This window comes from Magallana gigas, chromosome 9 (assembly GCF_963853765.1).
Source record: "Magallana gigas chromosome 9, xbMagGiga1.1, whole genome shotgun sequence".
Lineage (NCBI taxonomy): Eukaryota > Metazoa > Mollusca > Bivalvia > Ostreida > Ostreidae > Magallana > Magallana gigas.
The window spans coordinates 30,745,303-30,768,416 of NC_088861.1; the positions used below are offsets into that span (position 1 = coordinate 30,745,303).

Below are 23,114 nucleotides of genomic sequence, written 5' to 3' on the forward strand. Positions count from 1 at the left end.
AAATCTACAAACCTTTAAAAATTGTAAATAATTTTATAACTTTAGGTATACCGGTAATCACAAGAAGAAATATCTCAAACATCTATTTGAAGACTTCTTTTTACCCTACAAAATCTCTAGAATCCTGGAGGACTTTGCCCTGGACCATCTGGAGGCTCCAGACTCCCTGTCTTATACTGACGCCCCGTCTAACTTCAAATTCTGGATCTACCCCTGGAACTAAATATTTTTAAGAGGAGTTGGTGTTGGTGTGTGTGAGTGGAAGGGGGGTCGAATTCTACTTCCTGTGGTTTATCTATACGATTGTTTGTTTGGTTTTTTTTTAAATTTTCATAAAACAGCTACTGTCTGCATGTGAAAAATATTGGCTTAAAAATCGCCTTTCCTCTGTAGTGTCAAAAACGCTGTGAAATTTAGAGTAATTTTGAACAAAGTTTATTTCTTTTTATCTCGAAATATCCAGATCATTATAAAGATGATAAAAACCTATTTTGAAAGTTAAAAAAAAGCAATCTTACTGGGAAATATAGAAAGTAATCAAGAATCAGCAGTAAGTAATTAAAACGCAGGTTAAAGGGCATTAGATGTAAACAAAAACTTTTAAGATAAGATTTCAAATTTTCAAGTTTTGTATTGGCAATATTTTTAGAATTATGAAGTGCATATTTGGCTTCCTAGGTGACCATACATACTACATGTAGCTGTAGGGATCTAGATGTGTTCTTTGTCTAATATAGCCCGCAACTTCTTTTTAATTTTACTGCAGGAAGGTAGAGTATCCATTCCGAACCATCTACCAGTATTTGATTTTTATTTTTCAAATATCAAAGAAATTTTACCATGGAACATCACCTACCTTACAGTCTTTATTATTTAGTCTGAATGAAAACATCTAGAGCATAGACATGTCTAAGTATACGTAAGGTGAAATGCATTGTTTGGCTTAACATTTGATTATAAACGCTCGAATATAAGGATGGTGGGTCCCGGTGACCCCATAGTCTTAAGAATTATATTAGTATCTTTCTACAAATGACTATTTTACAATGACATTTGGTGTTATGACATCAAATTTTGTTCTTAAATACACAGTTATGGAAAAACATTAAGTATGATCGATGTATATATTCTGCTTGAAAATTCGGGTAATTTACAGTTAATTAAAAGCTTGTTTATGTAAAAGAAAAAGATAACACTTAAATTAATCATAACCCGCATGATAGAAGCTAGAATTTATGAGAGAGAGAGAGAGAGAGAGAGAGAGAGAGAGAGAGAGAGAGAGAGAGATTTGAAGGGGATTATTGTTATTCTATGCAATCGATTGAAAATACATGTACTACTTATGATTAAATAGCTTCTTTGCATTTTCATGTGAGAGATTTTTCTCTATATAGCTTAGCTCTGGGAATATTCATCTCTTAAATTGTTTTATTTTATTAGCAAGTAACTATTTAGATAATTCATATAGTTATTCCTTTTTTATCTAAAGTAACCAAATATTTATATGTCAAATATATCAAAATTAACACATGTATTTCAAATTTTAAAGATAAAAAGGAAAAGGCTTGCTCAAAAATATCAATGGAAATAAAAATGACACAGTACGTGTATGTATAAATTCTAAACACACATTTTCAAGCCTTGACTAAGTGAGAAAAACTTGAACCATCAATAAAACCCCACAAAAAAGGGTTACAGCAACTTTAGTAACAGATTCCTTGAACATGTTGTTTCGGTTTAACGTGGTCCTCATATTGGAAATTTCAAAAATATTTCAATTAGTGAATTTTCTTAAACTCTCGTGCACATTCCCAAAAATATTGAAATGAAAAACTTAACATGTGTCCTTGGCTTTTGGCATATGTTCATTGATGCAATTCCAATCCCCACCCCACCCCTTCAAGATATTAATTTTTTTTCTTCTCACAATAATTTTAAAAGGCAAATATAGTATGTTGCAATTAAATTGGAATACCCATGAAATTTCCTTAGTGTATACTATATGAGTGTGAAAATAAACGGATCTTCTCAGTATTTTTTTGTGATTTTCCCAAGTATATGTTTCTATTTTTGAATTAAACTCTTCCCTGTTTTTCCTAATACAGGAACTTCTCACTAAATATCTTAAGAGATATCCACTTGGGGGCAGTGACTTTCCAGTTTTGTATTGGTGTCGTTTATGACCTTTTCCAGCATGTAAAATATCAAAATCTTTTAAAAGCCAGGAAAACTTAAGATATATCGAACTAAATTCTATGTTGAAATACTCTCTTCATATCCGTGTAAATTCTTTCTTTTATATTAATATCGTTCCTTACAACATAACTCTACTTGATCATTACATGCATGAATCACTATCTAAGTCTCATGAGAGAGAGAGAGAGAGAGAGAGAGAGAGAGAGAGAGAGAGAGAGAGAGGAGAGAGAGAGAGAGATTTGACATAAAAGTGACATAAACGCAATTTGTTGATAATTTTACCAATTACACTGGATTTATCGTGTTGTTGCTCAAAAATTCATAAGTTATAGATGCAGACACATCTCCATGCTTGCAGATGAAGAAGGTTTTATGTACATGTAAATGTGTTACATTTTGTTGATAAATAATTAATCTGAATACATGTACAGTTTGCCTACATGCCAGGACTATTTACATGAAGTACCGTTCTCTGTCTTTCCCCAGAGACGTAAAATTTCATCGATCGGCTTTTGGAGCATACTCCAAATAGTACTCAGCAGAGAACGTACTACAAAACGTTTATAACCTCGGTTTTTAGAGTCGTAATAAATGGAGCACATACTCGGAGTACGGAGTATGAGTTGGAGTACGAGTATGGAAAAAGTTTTATAACCTTGGGGCCTGATCTTTAATTTTTTTCACCAGAATTATAGGTTTCATAGTTCTTTTTGAAAGATTTCAGGCAGGGAGGTGGTTGTCATTACAAATTAATAATTTTTCTACTCAGAATGAAACCTAACTAAATGCAAATATGATACTCCTTGACAAATTTGTATATGGTTTATATGCTACTCAGGTGACTGTTAATTAAAAGCCTATTGGCCTCTTGTTTTTTAAAGTACACTGAATTTAGACTAAGAATGCATGTTTGCCATCTATTAATGACATGATCTATATGTATATTACTGGTATAATACAATACTATATAAATAGTGCCTGTTTGGGAGGGTAACAGTTGAAATTGACACCCCAAAAAAACCATTGTCAACCGACGCGAAGCGGAGGTTGACAATGGTTTTCAAGGGGTGTCAATTTCAACTGTTATCCTCCCAAACAGGCACTATTTATTTTGTTATACTGAATGTCTTAATTTTTAAGAAAATTGTACTGCTTTTATATAGGAATAACGTGAATTCTACAGCGAACCGTACGCGCATAATTTTCGCGCATGTAACATTTTTTAATGTTACCCGTTGCTAAGTGCGTTGCTAACGCTGAGGGTAATAGAAAATATTATTAACTGCGTCTTAACCAATCAGATTTCAGTATTTAACATGAAAGTATAACAAAAAATAATATTACATTTGTATCTGCTTTTTAGACATGCATGACCAGGTGTTTAAGTTTGGTTCCTACATAGTGGATGCCCTCACAGAGTATAATCAACCAATCATGATCTACATTCCTCCCTATGTTGAGCTGAGGGGTGGGGCCTGGGTAGTTGTAGACCCCACCATTAACCCCACCCATATGGAAATGTACGCCGATGAACTCAGCAGGTATGGGAGTTAGTATAATTCAAAAATACTATGCTAAGAGGAGTATCGTTAATCCAGTAAATAAATTTTTGCAATGATCTAACTTTTCGCTTTTTGTGCGATTTTTTGACATCACAAATTATTGAATACACAGAAATCATATCCTATATTATTATCTATGGGAAACTTTTTAAATTGCAGAAATTGACTGAGGCTACACATTTTGTCCATTTTCACAAAGAAACATTATACAGTTATTGGGAAATATTTATTTTGAATATGTATGCCAGAGTTTTAATAGTGTTCAAACTTTGAAGAGAACCGTAAACATTTTTCTGAGAATTGACCATTATTAAATAATTTCTAATATTTGGAAACAGTATTTAGTGAAAATATATTGATTTGCTATTTCTTTCTAAAAAAAGAGATTTTTATTTTTAATTGAACTGTTTTACTTAGGGGAGGAGTCTTGGAACCAGAGGGAACAGTGGAAATAAAGTTCCGACGGAAAGATCTGGAAAAGACCATGCAGCGTCTGGATAAGACCTGTATCCAGATAGTGGAGAAACTGACCAGTCCACAGCTGAATCCAGACGAGAAAGCTGAACTCCAGAAAAGATTGGCAGCCCGCCACCAGGTGGCTATCCAGTTTGCAGATCTCCATGACACCCCAGGCCGAATGGAGGAGATGGGTGTTATTACCGTAAGTGTAAATTCATGTGGAGTAGGGAATATGTTGATAGATAATAGTGGAAATATTAATGTGAGAATTAACTTTTCTTTTGAAGCACATTTGTTTTAAAAATGCTGACACAGAAATTTCCATGTTTAAAGTTGCACATAAAGAAAATTGATAGTTCATTAATTACCAGGTAATGTCATGGATTTTAATATGAGCTCATATTTTTCTCTTCTTTAATGACATGAAGGACATCCTGAAATGGCATAGTAGCCAAGAGTTTTTCTACTGGCATCTGAAGCGAAGACTGCTGGAGAGGCAGCTGAAAAGGAAGATGAAACCGGTCACCCACAATGTGGGGGAGGGAGAGCTCAACTCCATGTTACACCGCTGGTTTGTGGAGGATAGGGGCACCGTTAATGTAAGATCATTCTTCACATCACTACACTTGTGTTTTTCTATTAGTGATATACTTTTTGCCTATTGTGATCAACAATTAAATAAAATGTAAATCTATAAAGTCAACATAAAAGAAACCTCCTTAAATAGGTGATATTTTATAATTGTTGTCTTTCAAATTGAAGTTGAAAGACAGATGTTGGTTTTCATTTTAAATTTGTATATCTCTAAATGTTTTTATGAACATTTGCTTTAAAATTGAAAAATAAGCATTTTTAAATATTGATATTAATCATCAAGATACACATTTTTAACTTGTAAGATTTCACTTTACATTTTTTAAAAGTAATGCTTTCTTTGAGTTTATTTGTTTATTTGTTTGCCAAACCATCACTTGCCATTTTGTATTTTAGGCCTACATGTGGGAGGATGATAAAGCCATGGTTCAGTGGTTGACGGAACAGATCCGAGAGGACAGTATGGACAATACCGTGTCAGACAACATCCGGTGTCTACAGAGAGAGCACGCCCTACAACAAGTCAGAAGGTCCGGCACTTTTACCGCAAAATATGTTATCATTTACTGTAGATTCCTTATTTCACGCGAGTACTAAATTCCACGATTTAACGATTCTTCATCAAATCGCAAGAACATAAAATCGCTAATGGCGCAATTTTATCAGAATATTAAAAGCGAGATTTTTGAATTCGTGAGACGAGCTTCTCGCGATTTTACGCTGATATTAGTTACTCGCGTTTAATTAGGAATTTACAGTATGTAATTTTACTTGCTAAATATGAAATTTCAAGTTATATCTAAAAATTGTACAATACACATTTTTTTAATGGTCAGAGAACATAAAAAAAGATCTGTAATTAATCTGGCCAAATTGATCATCTTTCTGTTGACAGCTTGATTCAAGACAATCCTGAGGTAGCTATGGACTCCATCGTCCACATAACACAACACATGACCCCAAGTCAAAGGTCAGAGGTCACAAGAATATTAGCCAACATGGACACGTGATGCCGAGTCGGACCATAGTCATCAAGAACCATAACTCTTGACATATCCATGAACAAATTTTGAATAATTATTTCTTGAATCCATTATTGATATTGTATATTCTTGTCTGAGACAGTTTCCATGGAAATGAAATCCATCACTGTGGACCAACTCATGAGTTCAAATTGTTGATGTTGTTTTTTTCAAATCATTTTAGAAATTAAATCCATTGATCCATAACATTGCATTTGTAGTTCTGTAAAAGACTATGGACTTTTTCTTTAAGGGCATTTATAAGGATATTTATTATTAAATGTTTCAATTTCTACAAGATGTCATACAGGGTATATAAACGTGTATATATATATAGACACGTATTTATAAAATTAGTGCTCAAGTTTATAATTCATATATTTTTTAACTATTGTTAAATTTTTCTGTAAATTTAAGTAGAAATTAATTTAATTATTGAACTTGTACTCAGAGCTAATTTATGTTTTATCACAGTGATAATGTATTGTGAGAATGATTATTTTATGTACATGTATATGTCTATATATACTGTATACTGTATTTATTCCATTATTTGATTCATTTTGTATATACATGTACATGAATATAAATCTTATGAAAAACATGAAGTATAGTTTGTGTTTTAAATCAAAATTGATAAGTTTAAGAAATATATTTTATTATTTACATTGTTGATCACTTCTACAAGATATTGTACATGATAGTTGATTATTTTATGATAACAATTTGGGAAAAGTCCAGGATGTAAGATTGGGAGGCGCACCTGTCCGATGCTTGTAGAATTATTTAAAAAATTACATTGTGATGAATTGGGCCGCACATTGTATTCAAAATTGAGACATTTATATATAGAGAATTATGTTTATTACTAAAAACTATCATAACATATACAAGTTATTTTTTTTTTAAATTGGAATTTAGGTTTACAATATTGATTAAATTAACAAATATTAAATTTGCTTTAAATTTAGATAAATATACACTTATTTACTGGGTTATACAAATCATAAGTGCACCCCCCCCCCCCTTTACACATACACAAGACAACTTTAGAGAAAACCAACCAGAACAAACACAATTAACAATGTCAGTGTTTGACATACAGGAATTTCATACTTCTTAATTGTCAGTGAGTTCATAAATGTAGATCCTGAATCCTCTGTCTAGTAGCGGTTTGTATTTTATTGTGTGGATATTGTCTGAGTGACTGGTGGTATGAGTACAGGGCAGCCTGGAGGTTCCCTGTGATCTGTTGACAGATCCCCAGGATCTCCCAGGAGATGTCTCTGAGCTCTACATCTATTAGCTCTACAGGTACTGACTGTCCCTGATCATGGTGGACTAGGACTTGTAGATCATCTAAAGCTCTCTGTGCTCTCATTGTGTCGACATGTCTAGAGCACAATAACTCTAGCATATACAACAGTACGTGGGGTGGGATATACAATGCAGGCTCATTGTTTTGTTCACTAGACTGTTGTTCTGGTATCAATTCATTGATATAAAAGATTTCATTGTCAAGTTTGATATCCTGTGCTACAGCTTGTCTCATCTTCGTAGACAAGGACTGCCCCCCTACAGCCTCAATATACCTCTCTCTGTCTACGTGACTCCTATACATCAGATATGGCTGTGCTAACTTGACCTTTATGATATCTATAACAGATAAAGCATCCCTGTACCGGAATGTCTTGTAATAATACAATGCAGTGTATAACATGTTAGATACAAACCCAAACTTGGCTGATAATTTCACCAAACGACAGGCTACTTTGTCTACAATATACAACTGTTTGTTAGAACCTGTGTAAGTGTACATGCTGTGTAATATAAATGCAGTACACTGAAGGATGGTGGCTGTAAGTTTCTGTAACATGACAATGTGATACTGTGTCAGCGGTAAACCTAACAACTGTTCTACCCTGTGTAGATATATTTCACATGTATGTAGGTCAATGTTGCCTATTGCATTCTTTTCATATATCTCTCCGAAAATATCTTCATCAACTTCAACCTCAGAGATCAGAGTATGTTCATCAGTACAAATAGTAAGTCTAGGATTACACAGAACATTAGTGATGTAGGAACTGATGGAGGGACTGTGTAGCAGCAATGCTAGGCCATTCTCATACAATCTATATAGTCGCGTGAATAATGCCTTTTGTGCTTCACCATAGATATTGCTCAAAAACATGTTATTCTCTGGAATAAAAAAATTGGGACACACTCCCTCATACACCCATTTAAGGAGAAGTTTAAAGCAGACCCAGAAACCGTCCATGAGATTTTGTGGACACCAGCGAGGTAGAGCATTTTGTTGAATCGCCCAGAAAACAGTCGTTTTCATGTGATAGGAACACAGTAGTTTATCTTCATCTCGCAATCCTTTGTTAATTATTTCCTTTAAGAACAATTTGAGTAATCCATAAGTTAAGAATTGTGTGTGATTCATTGAACACACAAGTTTGTATTCCGCCTGTGAAAAAGAAATTCTCCATTCGTTGTCTGTATGATTTCCTAGTTTGTGTCCTATCGCTACAAAGTGACACCCATTTCTAATAATGTCATTTACAACATGAGGTGGGGGCCATGAGTGACACCTGCCTATCCATGAGGAGGCAGACGGAGGCCAGAAATCACTGACAAAGCAATGGGCAGTATCGTATTCCACATTACCATATGATCCACTACCACATGGTCCGTGAGGCGAAGAACCAGGCATAACTAAAGAACATGTGACCTCTCTGTACTTTGAACTTGATATATAGAACCCTCCATTCATCCTTACACACGCTGACATCACTCCATGACTAGTTCTTTCTAATGGTAACCATAGTAAAGTGAATCCTGGTGGACTCTCAGAACTGTCACAGAGAATCAGTGCGTGTTCTTGTGTGATGTAAAACTGACACTGAGAGAAGTCCCAGATCACTCGGTGGTTATTTGGCCAATACATGTAGTCTGTGTCTGATCCACTCAGTCTGAACCCTTCTCTACGACTCCCACTCAGCATCCCTGTGATCGGTTTATTTAACATCTCGTTGTTAATCAACATCTCCCTACTGTCCACTATATCTCTCCTGGAGGCCACCTGTTGTGGAGTCCCTATCTTTAGACACATCCCCACATACACTGACTCGGATATATTCTGAACAGCCATCTTTAACTGAAATTAAAAGGACAAGTTAATTGTCCGATGCTATTTGTCTTTTTTGATCGTGTCATAATACAATCTTAATATAAGTGTTCTGTTTAACAACATTTTACTTACTTTTGTTTTGCCCTGTTAAGAGTCCATTGCTGGGGATTTTTGTGTTTTATTTTTAGCCTTGGAAAAACCCGATAGATATCAACAAATTTATAATGAGAGACCCCCCCCCCCTTTCCCAGGTTCCGTACCCCCTGGTTCTTTTTTTACATGAAATACTTTTCAAAGACATAAGCATATAGTATTATATTTGTAAACTCCAGAATATAACGTAAAACTAACCTTTCATAATGTATTTTTACACTTTCTGAAACTATGCTTTATAGTATACTATGTTATAATATCAGAGAGTGCTTACTTTTATAAAAGTATTTGAAGTTGAAATTTAAATAAAAAATCGTAAAATGCCCCGGTATCACTGATAAAAAAATATGTTTTTTTCATGTATTGTGAATGTCTTAATCCCCGTGACATACAAATGTCCTTTTGCAGGGGATCTCTACATATGTGCACACTGTCTGTCTTTTTATGTGTCATTCAAAACTTGATATGAAACGCATAAAGAAATTGCATGAAATCGGTTTACGAGAAAAAATATTGCTTCATGCAACGGAATATCATTTGTCTGGAAATCCTCAGTGCTTGTGGACAGGACCGTGCACACCCCCCCCCCCCCACAACACACACACACCCACACGTTTATATCATTTAACGCGGGTTATATATTTTTCCGCATTGTCACTTACTTTGCTAACCCCGAATCACCAAAGAATTTCAAAGCATTTTCTTTTATTGTTTAATGATCTTAGTTTTAAATGAAACAATTATTCAAAAGATCAATTAATCTTATGTAATATGACTTAATGTTTGCAAAATGTACTTATACTCAATATACAGGAAAACTTTTCAACTGACAATGACATATAACATAAGCAATCAAAGCAGACGCACTTGGCGTTATATTTGTATTTTATAAAATAAAAACATATATACTATTTACCAATTAAAGAAACTTGTGAATTTTTAAGTAGAAGAAAAACTCGAATATAACGAACTCGGATGTAGCAAATTTACGGTCATAACGAATTTTCCTTCATATCCCAGCAAAATTCTTGCATAAACATAAAGCAAATTATCATATATAACTATATATTTACATTTTCCAGTGTCTTTGCCTGTGATAACACTACGTATCGATTTTGTACTATAAAACCCATAATACAAATGACACCAAATTGAGGCGCCAGCGGGGTTTGTTTATTTACATTTTTATATTTAATCGTACGATGGCTTAAAACTATAGATATATATTATATATAAAATATAAGTAATAAGGAATTCTTTGAATATTATGAGGTGATAATTTCGGTCGGGGCGTGATCAAATCTATCATAAAGCCCTTCGGGCTTTATTGGATTTGATCACGCCCCGACCGAAATTATCACCTCATAATACTCAAAGAATGATTCCTTATTCCTTATGTATGACTATATATGACTAGAACTAATTTACGGTTGTAACAAAGTAACTTTGCGACCCTGCTGTAAAAATTTAAACGTCTTTCATAATTCAATAATTTATGAAACAAATATTTTTAATTGAAGATACATGAAATTTTAATATCAATATACTGGCAATTTCTCAATTTAAACGAATTCTTAATTTCGCGATCTACCGTGTTGCATCAAACTGCATGAATATGAGTAAGTGAATGCCAATTTTTTTAAACATAATTTCATTTTGTTTACATCTGTTCGAAAAATTAAAGCAATAATCTAAAATTAAATGAAATTGACGCAAGTTTATGTGGAGAAAAATTCTCACGTTCGTTTAGGAATCTGTTAATAAAATACTAAAATTCAAATATCATACAGAATATTTTTAATACATGTAATTGATCATAATGTGCATCAACAGTTTTATTCGCATATTTTGTAAAATGTTGGCGACATTGATATTTCATCCTTTGATTACTTGAAGTACTTTCAGCTGATTGTATAACAAATTTTCTATAAGATTTCTCTCTTATTTGTTATGAACGTATATAATGAATTGTGGGTGAAACAAAGTTTGTCAATTGAAATTTGTAAAAAAAAACAAGTTTTTCAGCTGAATTTATTTACGAGTAAAATATATAACGTCAGGTGCTAGTGATTCAATTCACTCTTCTTTCAAAGTCGGAACGACATCCATAATTAAAACTGCCAACACTTCAAGAACATACACAAGATGTATATATATCCCATTAATGAAGAGAAAACAATGTTTGAACGTCACATACAGGTGGACACATGTTTTATTAAAAATCAATAAAATCATCGAATATCATTTTATCTCAAAATAGCTTGACAAAATTTATTTTCAACGTATGACCCTTTATCAGGTGCATGAACTTTCTTGCGAAGTAAAAAAAAATACATTGTACATGTATTACATAGGGCATTAAAAATACCTACTGAGCATGACAAAATAATACATGTAATACTTGTTTTATAAAGAAAGTTTGTTTCTTCATGAAAGCAAAATATTCATGGGTAAATTTCCTCCAGAAAACATTCAAGGGTCTCTCATTTCACATTCTGATTCAATAATAAATCAAACTCCAATCCCCCTACCTTAAAAGAAATACATGAGTAGAACTGAAAATGAAAATGTCTGGTGTAAAAAAAAATCCCCCATGGATAGAATATGTCTTGAAGAACTGGTTTCTGTCAGTCAGAAACAATAAATAATGGAACACTTTTTCCAGATATTAATTTGAGTCTATATTCAGGCTTGTTCCGTCACTTTATCGGTACGCACTTTAGACTGCTGGCTGTAACGTTCCCTAGCTTGGTCTTCATTACATTGCCCTGCCATTCTGCTATACTTTTCTCATTCACTCTCAAATCCACCTGCAATAGACGTTCAAACTTTAAAAATTACCTAGAATTTTTACATAATTTTTATACAAATATTTACATCTATCAAGTATGATTCCCTCTATTTCTTCCATAAACTAATAGTTAATTCATATCTTTAGAGAAACACGCCCGTTTATGGATTGGTCGAAATCTACAGCGGCTGAAACTGACAGGAATGAAGTCGACACTCCCTGTTTATCAATTGGTGACGTAAGAAAAATCACGGTTTGCACGAAATAATCATGATGATGTCTGACTCTGTCTCAAAGGAGACAATTTGGCTGTTTCTTTTAGCTAATGTACTTATACAGCAATTTAGTGTATTTTACTTACTTTTTAAAATCAATTTATTAATTGGTTAAAAGATAAACTAAATATAAACAATCGAATGCTTTCTTTGATGATTCATGCGGGTGCTGAAGGTAAAGATCACTGCAAATTAATTCCCATAACTCGCATCTTTTTTCTGCAATGTCGCTACCTTCATGTCCCACGTGAATCACCAAAAAAACCATTTTATAGTTTAAATAAATACTAAATGGTTTGACAGATGCACACAATAGACACCCTGCTACCTCATCACTGGTATATTGTAACACACCTGTAGTTTCTCCCAGATTTTCTTCTTGGGTTTGAGTTTCTCCTCTGGTTTTCCCTGCTCATGTCCCTCAAACATCACTCTGTCCCCTGGGGTGCTACCTTGAGGGGGGTCTAGGGGTTCCACGGCCCGGGGGTCATCTCTACAATGCAGAGACAGAAAACTGTATGCTGAAGTTAAAGCTTATGCACATTACAGTAAACCACATGTGGTTGCACACTTAGGTGAATTCACGTTTACAGCAAGGTTAGTTTTCTTTACTCTAGTCTTCAAAGTGGTTAACATATTACAGTAAGTAATTATTCTATATCTTTAGTTATACAAGTATCAAATCACATTTTCTCCTTGCAACTATATATACTATAAAAATTCATAATAACCGGAACTCAGGCACATGAAATAGCTCACACTGAGGCACACATGAAATGACTTACACTGACTGAGGCACACATGAAATGACTTACACTGACTGAGGCACACATGAAATGACTTACACTGACTGAGGCACACATGAAATAACTCACACTGACTGAGGCACACATGAAATGACTTACACTGAGGCACACATGAGCATGGCCTGTGACACCACGCCTCTCATCTTGACAGCCTTCAGGTTACACAGGAACACCCCCATTCTGTTCTGTAGATCCTCCATGGGGTAGAGCCCCGCCAATCCACTGACCACGGTCCGCGGTTCACCCTCCCCCACGTCAACTGTCTCCATGTACAGTGACTCAGCGTCAGGGTGCTACAAAGAAATTAAAAGATTTAGTTAATATTCTTTATTAAGTACATAGGTCATTTTACTTTTAGTTGCTGTTGTAGAATACTTAGTATGTAAATTGGTAAAATCTTAAGGGATGGTTATGAAGCTCTTTAGGAATACGAAATACATGTATATCATGATGATGCAAATTTCTTATGCTTAAGTGTATGCAGTTCTTTGGAGTAATTGAACTGGATTTATGCATTTATTGTTGAGTTATCTGACCAGATTCTTTTTAAAAGCACATCACTGTACAAATTGATTATTTTAAAGAAAACTTCTTTAGCAGTTGCGTGTTAGAGAAATTCAAACTTTCATTAAAAATCTATATCTTTTAAATTAATGTATATAACTGCAAAACTTAAAATTGCTTTACTCCTGCTTGCAATTACAGAAAACACAATCAAAAACATGTTACCTTCAAAATCAAAAATATAAGTAATTGGCATGAACAATACACAACAGATGGCTACCAACGATGTACCTCAAAATGAAGTGGTTTGCGGCGACTAATTTCGCGACCAAGTCTTTTCCACATCTTTTTTTTTCGAACTCGAATTAAGGTTGGTTTACAGTATTTCCTCACCTTTTTGACGTCCAATATTTTGCCGACTCGTAGATCTAACAGAGAGGGAACCTGTTCATCGGAGCCGCCCGCTTCACCTCCCTGCTGACCGGGCTTCTCTAAAATAAGGATAAAGGTAGTATTAGAAACCAGTTTAGAAATCAAATGATATCAGCAATTTTAATAACAATTTTGTATCCCTAGATACTGCACTGATTAAATTATAGATATATTTGAACAGGGATAATATAATTCAGATTTTCTTCATTAAATTGATAATTTTTATGAACTTTTTCATTTTTCTAAGAGGACCAACCAATTCATGATCATTATGAAAAAGAAAAAAAATTCAATCTCTTTCTGTTGTTAAAATTTATTTGGAATTTTTAAACTTAAAAATATGTACTCTTTACATTGTACTTGACTATAAGCATGCGTTTTAAAATAAGTTATTTCCCTTACTTTTCTTCTCCACTGGATAAGCCTGGGCCACTAGTTTTCTGTTCTCTGCCGATTCAAACTCTTTCCTGATTGGTTCTAGCAGCTCATTTAAATATCTCTCCACGGAGGCCTTCAGATCCCCTGGATGTACCTCCTGTTATAAACAACAAAATTTAAAATCCTTATAATTTATCCATGCATACATATTACAAAACATTATGCCACCCAGGAAAATCAGCATATGATATCACATGTGCGAAATTCACATTTTAAGGACAGACGACACGTTCCTCAATTTTATATAACTTTTTCCAGGAGTTTGTTGATGGTTTACTACTATTTTGACAAGCTTTCTTGCAAAAAATTAGGGTACCTTTAGTTACCAGGCATTTCTGCAAAATACTAGAGTATGCAATTTCCTATATAATCGTCTTGAAATTACACTTGAATTGCTGATATAAAAATAAATACATATACAGCACAGCAAAATTCACTATATTGGAACTCTATCTCGACCGGGGCGGGGCTTTGAACTCACAACCTCTAGAACCTATCAGGCTTGGGGTAATGCTAAATGTAATGGTAATGCATTGCAATGCATTACATGTTTTCAAAGTAATGCTAATAATGTGTAATGCCACAAAATTAGCGTTATAAGTATCTACGGTATATTTAGTTTTTAATAACCGCAACGTTATTCCATAATTTGTTTTCTGTTATATATGCATGTACTTCTGTGTGTCTATTTCATACCTGACATTGAACCATGTCAAATGTCTATATATCAATTTACTTATGTAATATGTTCATATAATGCCACAAGATGATTAAATTTTGAGCAAATAAAGAATGAATCTTGTATAAGTCATTGAATTTGAACCTGATGCTGAACATGAACCTGTAAATATGTTAAAGAGTGTTTTATATTTGAAACATTTGCAAAAACTCTTTATTAAGCTTTAATTTTTAAAAACAAAGTAATGGTAACGATAATGCATGACTTAACTCAGTAATGATAATTTAATGCATTACTTCAAGAAAATCAAGTAATGGTAATCATTTATGATAATTTAGTGCCCAAATTCATGAAGTAATGGTTATGCAGTGCATTACTTTACAATGTAATTCACCCCAAGCCTGGAACCTATACCGTAATACGCTTCTGGCAGTGAGCGGCCACGGTTCTAACCACTCGGCCATCTAGACAGGTAACCACATCCAATAAAATTGTAATCATTTTAAAAAATAATCATTAAATTAATATTTTTAATTGGAACTCTTTATTACAAGTAGAAACAAAAAAAAATTCTCGAGGAACGTGTCGTCTGACCTTAAATGTTGATATCAATTTAATGAAAATTTTGATGATTCTACACATCAATATAAAGTTGAACACAAATATCTTGAACACAAATATCTTGAATACAATGGATATCTATATTAGCAGTGATTTGTAAGTCCCAACCACTTATTTTTAAAGTATTTTAACCTCAATATCTCTTATCTCAAATACTCCAATATCTTGAAGATTTTAAACAGTCCCATCAAGTTCAGATAACGAAGTTTAACTTTAGTTTTATAAGTGATAATTTTATTATACACATATCTATGTCTATCATGTCTGCAATAAAGATAATTTGTCAAAAAAAAGAAAAAAGTCTGGTATATTTTAACTGTTACCTCTTTTGCAAATGCCTGCTCTAGTTCATCATAAGTTGCATACATGGAGTCGCCTCCAAACTCAGGCACTCTCTTTACAAGGAAACCTACAAGAAGTAATGGGATGAAGATGGCTTTCTACAGAAAGACGCTAGAAACAACAAAGCAGACTATTTCATAAAATCTTTAAATACTTCTGTTGTTCTTTTACCTAATGTCTGGCTTGCAATTAAATAATGACATAATAAAAACACACTAGGTGATGAATATCTCTCTATTATGAACGTTAGGCATTTTCTTGAGTCCGCAACAAATTAACTGCTGAAAAAATACTCAGTAAATGTTAACACTTACAAACTTAAAGGGAAAGTTTTCAATACCATAAAAAGTGATTTTTTGAAAAAGTTAAGGTTCATATTTGTTAAAAAAAAATATTAGCTTGGTTTATTATTATTCCTATCTACTCTTTCTAACATAATCTTGCATTTGTACATTAATTAATCTTTTAGTTTCGTATTTCATGGTTTTGTCAGAAATAACACACATGCCTGCAGCTGGCAGTGCTTAAAAAACAAACTGCAAAATATCTATGACCCCCTTACCCTCTTTCCCTCGGAGTGGGAACAGCACGTGCTGACAGAAGGACAGGACGCCATTGTCTTTCACATTGCCCGGCTCACAGAAAGCCTTCTTCAGCTTCTTCTTCAGAGCAGAGGGGGAATCTAATAAGTCAATCTTGGAATCCTCCACCGACGAACTCATTTTGTCTCCAGTCAAACCAGGAACTGTTTAAAAGAATTCAAAATAAACGTCATTCTAAAATATTTCAATTTGTACATTTTTTTTATAAAAAAAAAAAAAAAAATCAAAGTCACCTACTGTAGATTTTTGAGTGTGGTGTTTACATGTAAATGACTGAATATATATAAAGGGACTTCATCATTTTGAAAATAGAACAAATGTTTGACATTTTTAAATATTAACTTTAAATGATGTTTAATATAAAAATATTAAGTTGACTTGTGCTTCCTAGTCTGTGAAAAAGATAAAACTGGTGTTCCAATATCCTTGTTCGTTAATTGGAATTACCGTAGTATTTTTAATTTAACATGGAATATTTGCCCATGGGGTTCATGAGGTGAATTCTCTTTGTGTAACCCGAATGGGGGAGATACTACAGAAAAATAGAACCAAAGAACATTTTAATATTCATGTATCAGTACAGTGTATCAAGATTTCTTAATTGGGAATTCTTAACTTTTTTAGATTAATGTCATTTGCCAATAAAATTATAATTCGAGTAAGTAAAAATTTCAAAAGACGAAAGAAACATAGAATCTTAACAACAGTATTGGTTACAGACTACAGCATTTAAAAATGTAATATATATATATATATATATATATATATATATATATATATATATATATATATATATATATATATATATATATATGGAAATTACCTTTTCAACAAATGTGAAAATTTTTTTCTGATCCACACCACCAAACTGAGCATCCACTATCCAAAGCCTAGAATCAAAGTACTGATAATCAGAAAAGTTAGCTTGCAGATCATCAAGTAGCATATTGGCATGATATCCCTCCAACCCAACTCTTAATTGATAAATGAATGTAAATAAATATTTAAACTCATGGTTAGACCAAATTGTTAGTTTTCAGCTTTTACAACTGCATGAAAAATTTCAGCTTTATCTTAGCTTATAGAAATATTTTTCAGTAAGAAACAGTGTTATGAAAATAGGTTATTCTAAATTCCAAAGTAAGGAGAAGATATTATACATGTATGACCTAAAATACAGAATTTTACTCCACATATATCATGTTCATATACCCATAAAATATTTATTTGTAAACAGCAGTGTTTCCAAAATGAAATGGATTTAAAAAATGCCCCCCTAACCTAACTAATAATATATATATATATTAACCAAAGGAATCAAATTTTTATTATAGTACATGATCCCCACTCAACTGAAACTGAAATAAATATTTGCATGTAAATGTAAAAAACTATGGTCAGGGGAGGTCCATATCAATTAAACAGTCATGTAGATCTGTAAAAAGGGGCCGTACCTGAATTGGTCGGTTAGGAAGAGTACCTGTCTATGTACCTGTCTATTGTTACCGTACCTGGAGCCCTGGGTACAGGAGACCACTCAGCAGGGGATTCCCCACCTGCTTGACCACCTCAGCGCCCGCTTTCTTGGCATCGTGTTCCGTAACCATTGACGACAGGCGGTAAACATCCAGAGTGTACTCTCTGCCAATCAGAAAAATTCACATTGCAAGTCCTGCCCACTTGTCTATCCATACAGTCTACATGTGCATAACAATTCTGTTTTTACAACTCAGAAATACTGATAATCATTACTGAAATATTCCATGCTGAAGTAAAGTACAATACATCACATAGACTTAAAGGTCAGAATCAACCATTCAGGTTAGATTCAGATTAAATTTGAAAAATTTCGAAGATTTGATGCATGAAAAACTGATTTTTAAATTATAGTAGACATTTATTGCCTAATATTAATAAATTGCTCATGCGGTTCTATTGTTAATGATGTATCTAAGATATTTAACTGAGAATTGTTTATAACAGTAAATCAGAAAACAGGTGTAAATGGCTGCTCTCACTTGCTGAGCTGGTAGTCTGATCCTTTGACAAACTTGAGTTTCTCCAGGGGAACTCCAATAGATTTGAGCATGGCTTTGATCGCTCTCTCATAATACTGAACTCGCAAAGCCAGGAGGTCCCAGGGGGCCTTCATGTTGTCTAGATAAGCATGTAAATCCACAAACAGAATGGTCACCTGATGAAAAAGATAAAGGTACCACATGAAGTTGGATATATTTATTGATTACAACAAATCAATGGGATATATACTATCCATGTTTAGATGTGTTGGTCACCATGACCACTTAGTGTTAACATAAAGGCATTTATCTGAAAGAGATTTCAAAGGACAATTTTTACATTCTACCAAAATGGTGACTGAGATATAAATCCAACAAAAAACCCTAAAAGATTTTAAAAAGTGAGCGATAAAACTTATCAATGTAGGCAGTGCAAAGGACATTACATGTATCATGCAAATTATGTAGTTCAGACAATACAAGAGACAAAATATAAGTTTTTGGAAAACACCAATTGTTACAATTGAGCTAGATTTCTATGGTAAAGGACCCGAGTTCAAACCCAAGAGAGGCAATATCTGTTTTTGTAAACATTCATTTAGCACCCCTTGGTTCATTGAATGTACCTCGCATCCTGCCCTGAGGAAGTCGGCTATCTTGGACATGGGAACAAGGTAGGCCAAGTATGGCTTCCCGGTGGTGGCGGTCCCCCAGTACACTTTGACATCCTGTTCCTTCAGAATTGTCTTCAGTTTGTCCTCACCTATTATTTCCTACAATATAAAAAATAAAATACATTAAAGAAGAGCACCAATAGAGATTTGGTAATGGTTTAAACTTTTTTTTTACAAGATTTATTGACAAAGACAAAGACAGCAGAAAAAGATACAAATGATACAAGTACACATATCTCACAATGTAATAGCTTGTCTCTCAAAGAAAAAGAACATAATGTAGGCCTATATATTATGCATATAACTTTTTACAAATGTACCTGTATACTACTTAAAAAAGGAAGTTAGTGAGAATAAGATAAAAGAAAAGTGTTTATGCGCGAGTTGGGGTGGGTGGGGGGGGGGGGGGGGGTAGTACATTATATAACCTATTGAATCTGGTAAATATAGCTAGTACACCATAATAATATGTCACATATTTTTTTGCCAGTGCCTTTCAAACTCTGATAATCTACAGTTTTTAAGCAAAATATATTTCTCCACGGATATTCTGTTTTTCATTATATTATCGAGTGCACCAAAATTCAGCTTTGGAACTTCTTTATATCTACTTACAAATATGTATTGTTTTATTATTAGAATTAAACTTAAAACACTTCATTTTTATCAATTGTTGCAGTCAGTTTGCTATCAATAGTGAACGTGTGGTTCATGTTGTGATTAACATGTTTATGTATTATTATTGCACTCATATCATCCCGATTGTTGTATGGTTTGTCCCTTTGACATTAACTATGGCTATCTAGAATCCATTAAAAATGTTTATCCCCTTTGTTTATGCAAAATGTGAATGGAATTAGTTTAATACCATTTAAGCAATTTTATGCAGTTTGGATGGAAGTCTTTAAGTTCAAGAATGATTATAGGAGCCAAATAGTTAAAATGATTGATTAACATTACATGTAATGTGATTTGCCTTTGTTATTGTGGTAAAATAAAGTCAACAGTAAAATTGTTCTAACAATTTACATGATGTATTTGTTTGCTTATTTTCTTAAGTTTTGAGATGATCATGACCTTATGATACAGGATTTCAATAGCTGATATTTTACATTTCTATCAAGCAAATGTATAATCATCAGGGCAAGGCCAACTAATCACACACTAGGAACAGCTCTAAATAAAAATAGGGTACTTTACATAAAACCATTTTAACATGACGTTGGACTTAGGAGGACGTAACTATCTATTTTTTGCGTTAAAGCAAGTAAAAAATTACACTTGTTTCAAGCAAAATATGCACCGATTGCATAGTCCTAACTCAAAAGCCAGGCAGATCTTGTTGATTTCAAAGAGCCATGGATGAGTGGCAGCAATGAAATAGACAGGCCTATTTCAAATTGCTGTTTGACACAGCTACCCAGTTACAAACATAGTTTGTGTACTTTGAAAAAATTATTTTTAAAAAATGATTTCTTAGAATGGTTGGCATGGTAACCACTTTTTGCAGATATCAACCCAAATAATGATACATTTTCATTATTAAATTTAAATAAATGTAAATGTTTTGCTCCCAAAAGATAAAATAAACAATAAATAAGCCACCTATGATATAATTTCTGTATTTGTATCTGAGAAAATTCGGAATTTTGAGTCATTTTCATTCTGACATATCCCTTGTATACTAAAATACACACTTTTAAAATCTATATGATATGAAAGGTAAAAGTATAATTTTTAAGAACATGCAAGTCTTTTTGAAAACCTACCTTGGAATATCTAGATATATTTAACTGAAATTGTTGTAAAATTGGGTTTTTTCTTCATTTTGAAAAACCACGAAATTCGACATTTTAAAACTTCAATTTGCTCTTTATACTCGAGGTAATGAAATAATATCTTAACTATTTTTAGTATTGTGGTATTTTTAAACCATTAAATTCAATTTAAAAGATAAACACAACTTGTATTAAAATTAAATATGGGAGTTAAAAATGCTATGAATTACTGCTTTCAATTTAATTCAAAATTGTTTTATTTAGTATTGGTCAAAAGATATCTATTAAATTCAAATGTTTTACCTTAACTTTTGTATATTGTACATTGCAAGATGAATATTATTGAATTAGTATAGATATAAAAGTTTATCATTAAAATGTTTATTAAGAATTATCAATGTTGGATTTATATTAATGTAAAGAAAATTTAGGTGTGTGGTTTTTTTTTTAAATTACCGATTAATATTGAAATATAAGAAACGTCTCATTTTATCTTAGTTATATAAATGTATTTAGGGTCCTGTTAACCAACGATTTTAGGCCAACTAGAATGTTGAAGACGTCGCTCAAATCCCTGACTAGAGATCAAAGTAAAAATATATCTACATTTATTTAGTTTTAATTACGACCTTACAATTAATTGAAAAACATGTACCTAAAATAACTTTATATATTGATAATTTTATCTTATTCTGTCCTTATGAATACTTTTTTGAGCAATAAACGTGACAATTTTACTTATTAAATTAATTGTTTTAAATTCGACTTTCCGCAGAAAAACACAAAAATGTTAACATTGTTTCCCGCTTGGTGTAGGTCGATTCTGAAAAACTGCCGCGTTGTTTCCGAGATCGCTATACTTAGACTGACTGTGATACTGGTGCAGAGATACTGATCTTCTTGAAATCCGATTTTTTTTTCCCTGACAGACATGCTATAAAGTATTCATATATATATTTATAGGAAGAATGGTCACGATTTGAGTTAAAATTGACATGTTTTTATTTCAATTTTAAATGATTATCAAATGATTATCCTCTGATTCTAAAGCTCAATCCAAATTTAAACACCAGCTGTTTTGTTTCAATTAAACTACAGAACACTGTTTCCATAGTTACAGCTTCTTGGACTTGATTAACAAATCTAGGATAAATCTCAAATATATATGCTTCAAAAGGTGAATAAATGATAGAAAAGTCGAGTGTTTTTATTCCTCTAAAATAATTATTTAGGCAAGTTAAAATCCATTTCGTACAATGTATTTTAGGGCATATCATTCAATTAAATGATTATGAGTCCAATTTCAGGAGTAAAAAATTGCCATATATTTATATCGTTTCTTAAAAGGCGAGGTATTAATATGAAATTTAGTTGTGTTTGTTTTCCTCCTTTTTTTTTAGAGAAAAAACAACACATTAATTGCCTGATTTTCCCCTTCTTGTGAAAAAAAAAATGAGGTCTCTTGAATTTTTGATTTGAGTTTTTTTAAAGGGGGGGGGGGACGAATTATCCCAGGTTTGATTTTAAACAAGTTTGTAACTTTGATGCACACAGACTCTCGTTCTTTCGTGGATTGTTATGTTTTTTGTTTTGATACTTCATTGTTTAGAAAGTATTGTTTTAAAGGATGAATGGAATTAATGAAATTAACGAATTCTTGAAATGAAATATGAATATGATGTGATCATCATGGATTGAGATATCTGTTTGCTCTGTCAGGTTGGGGGATATGTATGTGGTGTGATGTGTAGAGAACAGGACGGTGGAAATGAAATTTGTATAACAATATATCCTAATCAAAGCTCTGTTACTAATACTTTAATATCTTAGGCAAGTTTTTCTGCTGTTGACTTGATTGAATTTACTTGTTTAACATTTGTTATTGATCGTGCGTATTATGACCCCCCCCCCCCCCATTTTATTTTAATTTTTGTTATACAGGTATGGTTCCTGTCTCCGCCTACAAGACGGTACAAGCTATTGAGGACTTCGACAGAGAAGAACTCCCACTGACAGTTGCCAACTGGTA

General features: G+C 32.9%; 3 protein-coding genes across 14 annotated transcripts in view; 1 reads left to right on the forward strand and 2 right to left on the reverse strand.

Annotated features, from left to right (window-relative positions):
- The window catches only part of LOC117691427 (acetyl-CoA carboxylase-like), a 135,658-nt gene that overhangs the window by 80,141 nt on the left and 32,403 nt on the right, over positions 1 to 23,114 (forward strand). For 11 of the 12 annotated variants that reach the window (XM_066071095.1, XM_066071094.1, XM_066071093.1 and 8 more), the window contains 2 exons: positions 3,560 to 3,737; positions 4,176 to 4,419. In XM_066071095.1, the coding sequence (XP_065927167.1) occupies positions 3,560 to 3,737; positions 4,176 to 4,419 (422 nt within the window). Of the gene's footprint in view, positions 1 to 3,559; positions 3,738 to 4,175; positions 4,420 to 4,645; positions 4,817 to 5,207; positions 5,342 to 5,706; positions 6,437 to 23,114 lie in introns of those variants that run through there. The other variant, XM_066071097.1, reaches the window with a different exon arrangement.
- On the reverse strand, positions 6,480 to 9,190 carry LOC117691426 (uncharacterized). Its single transcript, XM_034477526.2, has 2 exons — positions 9,105 to 9,190; positions 6,480 to 8,999 (listed from the first exon to the last, which is right to left on the reverse strand). The coding sequence occupies exon 2, from the start codon at positions 8,991 to 8,993 to the stop codon at positions 6,969 to 6,971; it is 2,025 nt and encodes a 674-aa protein (XP_034333417.2). The 5' UTR covers positions 8,994 to 8,999; positions 9,105 to 9,190; the 3' UTR covers positions 6,480 to 6,968.
- On the reverse strand, positions 11,320 to 22,018 carry LOC117691977 (tyrosine--tRNA ligase, cytoplasmic-like). The gene is made up of 13 exons (XM_066071324.1): positions 21,956 to 22,018; positions 19,260 to 19,406; positions 18,634 to 18,809; positions 18,127 to 18,256; positions 17,439 to 17,519; positions 17,096 to 17,147; positions 16,576 to 16,758; positions 15,995 to 16,080; positions 14,336 to 14,468; positions 13,895 to 13,992; positions 13,097 to 13,290; positions 12,546 to 12,684; positions 11,320 to 11,935 (listed from the first exon to the last, which is right to left on the reverse strand). The coding sequence occupies exons 1-13, from the start codon at positions 22,016 to 22,018 to the stop codon at positions 11,825 to 11,827; spliced, it is 1,593 nt and encodes a 530-aa protein (XP_065927396.1). The 3' UTR covers positions 11,320 to 11,824.

What these genes read in the sequence shown, in the direction of transcription:
- LOC117691426 (XM_034477526.2), bottom strand. Translation starts at nt 8,993, where the DNA reads ATGGCTGTTCAGAATATATCCGAGTCAGTGTATGTGGGGATGTGTCTA.
- LOC117691977 (XM_066071324.1), bottom strand. Translation starts at nt 22,018, where the DNA reads ATGTCTGTCAGGGAAAAAAAAATCGGATTTCAAGAAGATCAGTATCTC. An exon ending in TTTTCACATTTGTTGAAAAG is followed by an intron (nt 17,148 to 17,438) that starts GTAATTTCCATA and finishes ATTTTTCTGTAG; the next exon opens with TATCTCCCCCATTCGGGTTA. An exon ending in AAATCTGGGAGAAACTACAG is followed by an intron (nt 11,936 to 12,545) that starts GTGTGTTACAAT and finishes CGTCTATTGCAG; the next exon opens with GTGGATTTGAGAGTGAATGA.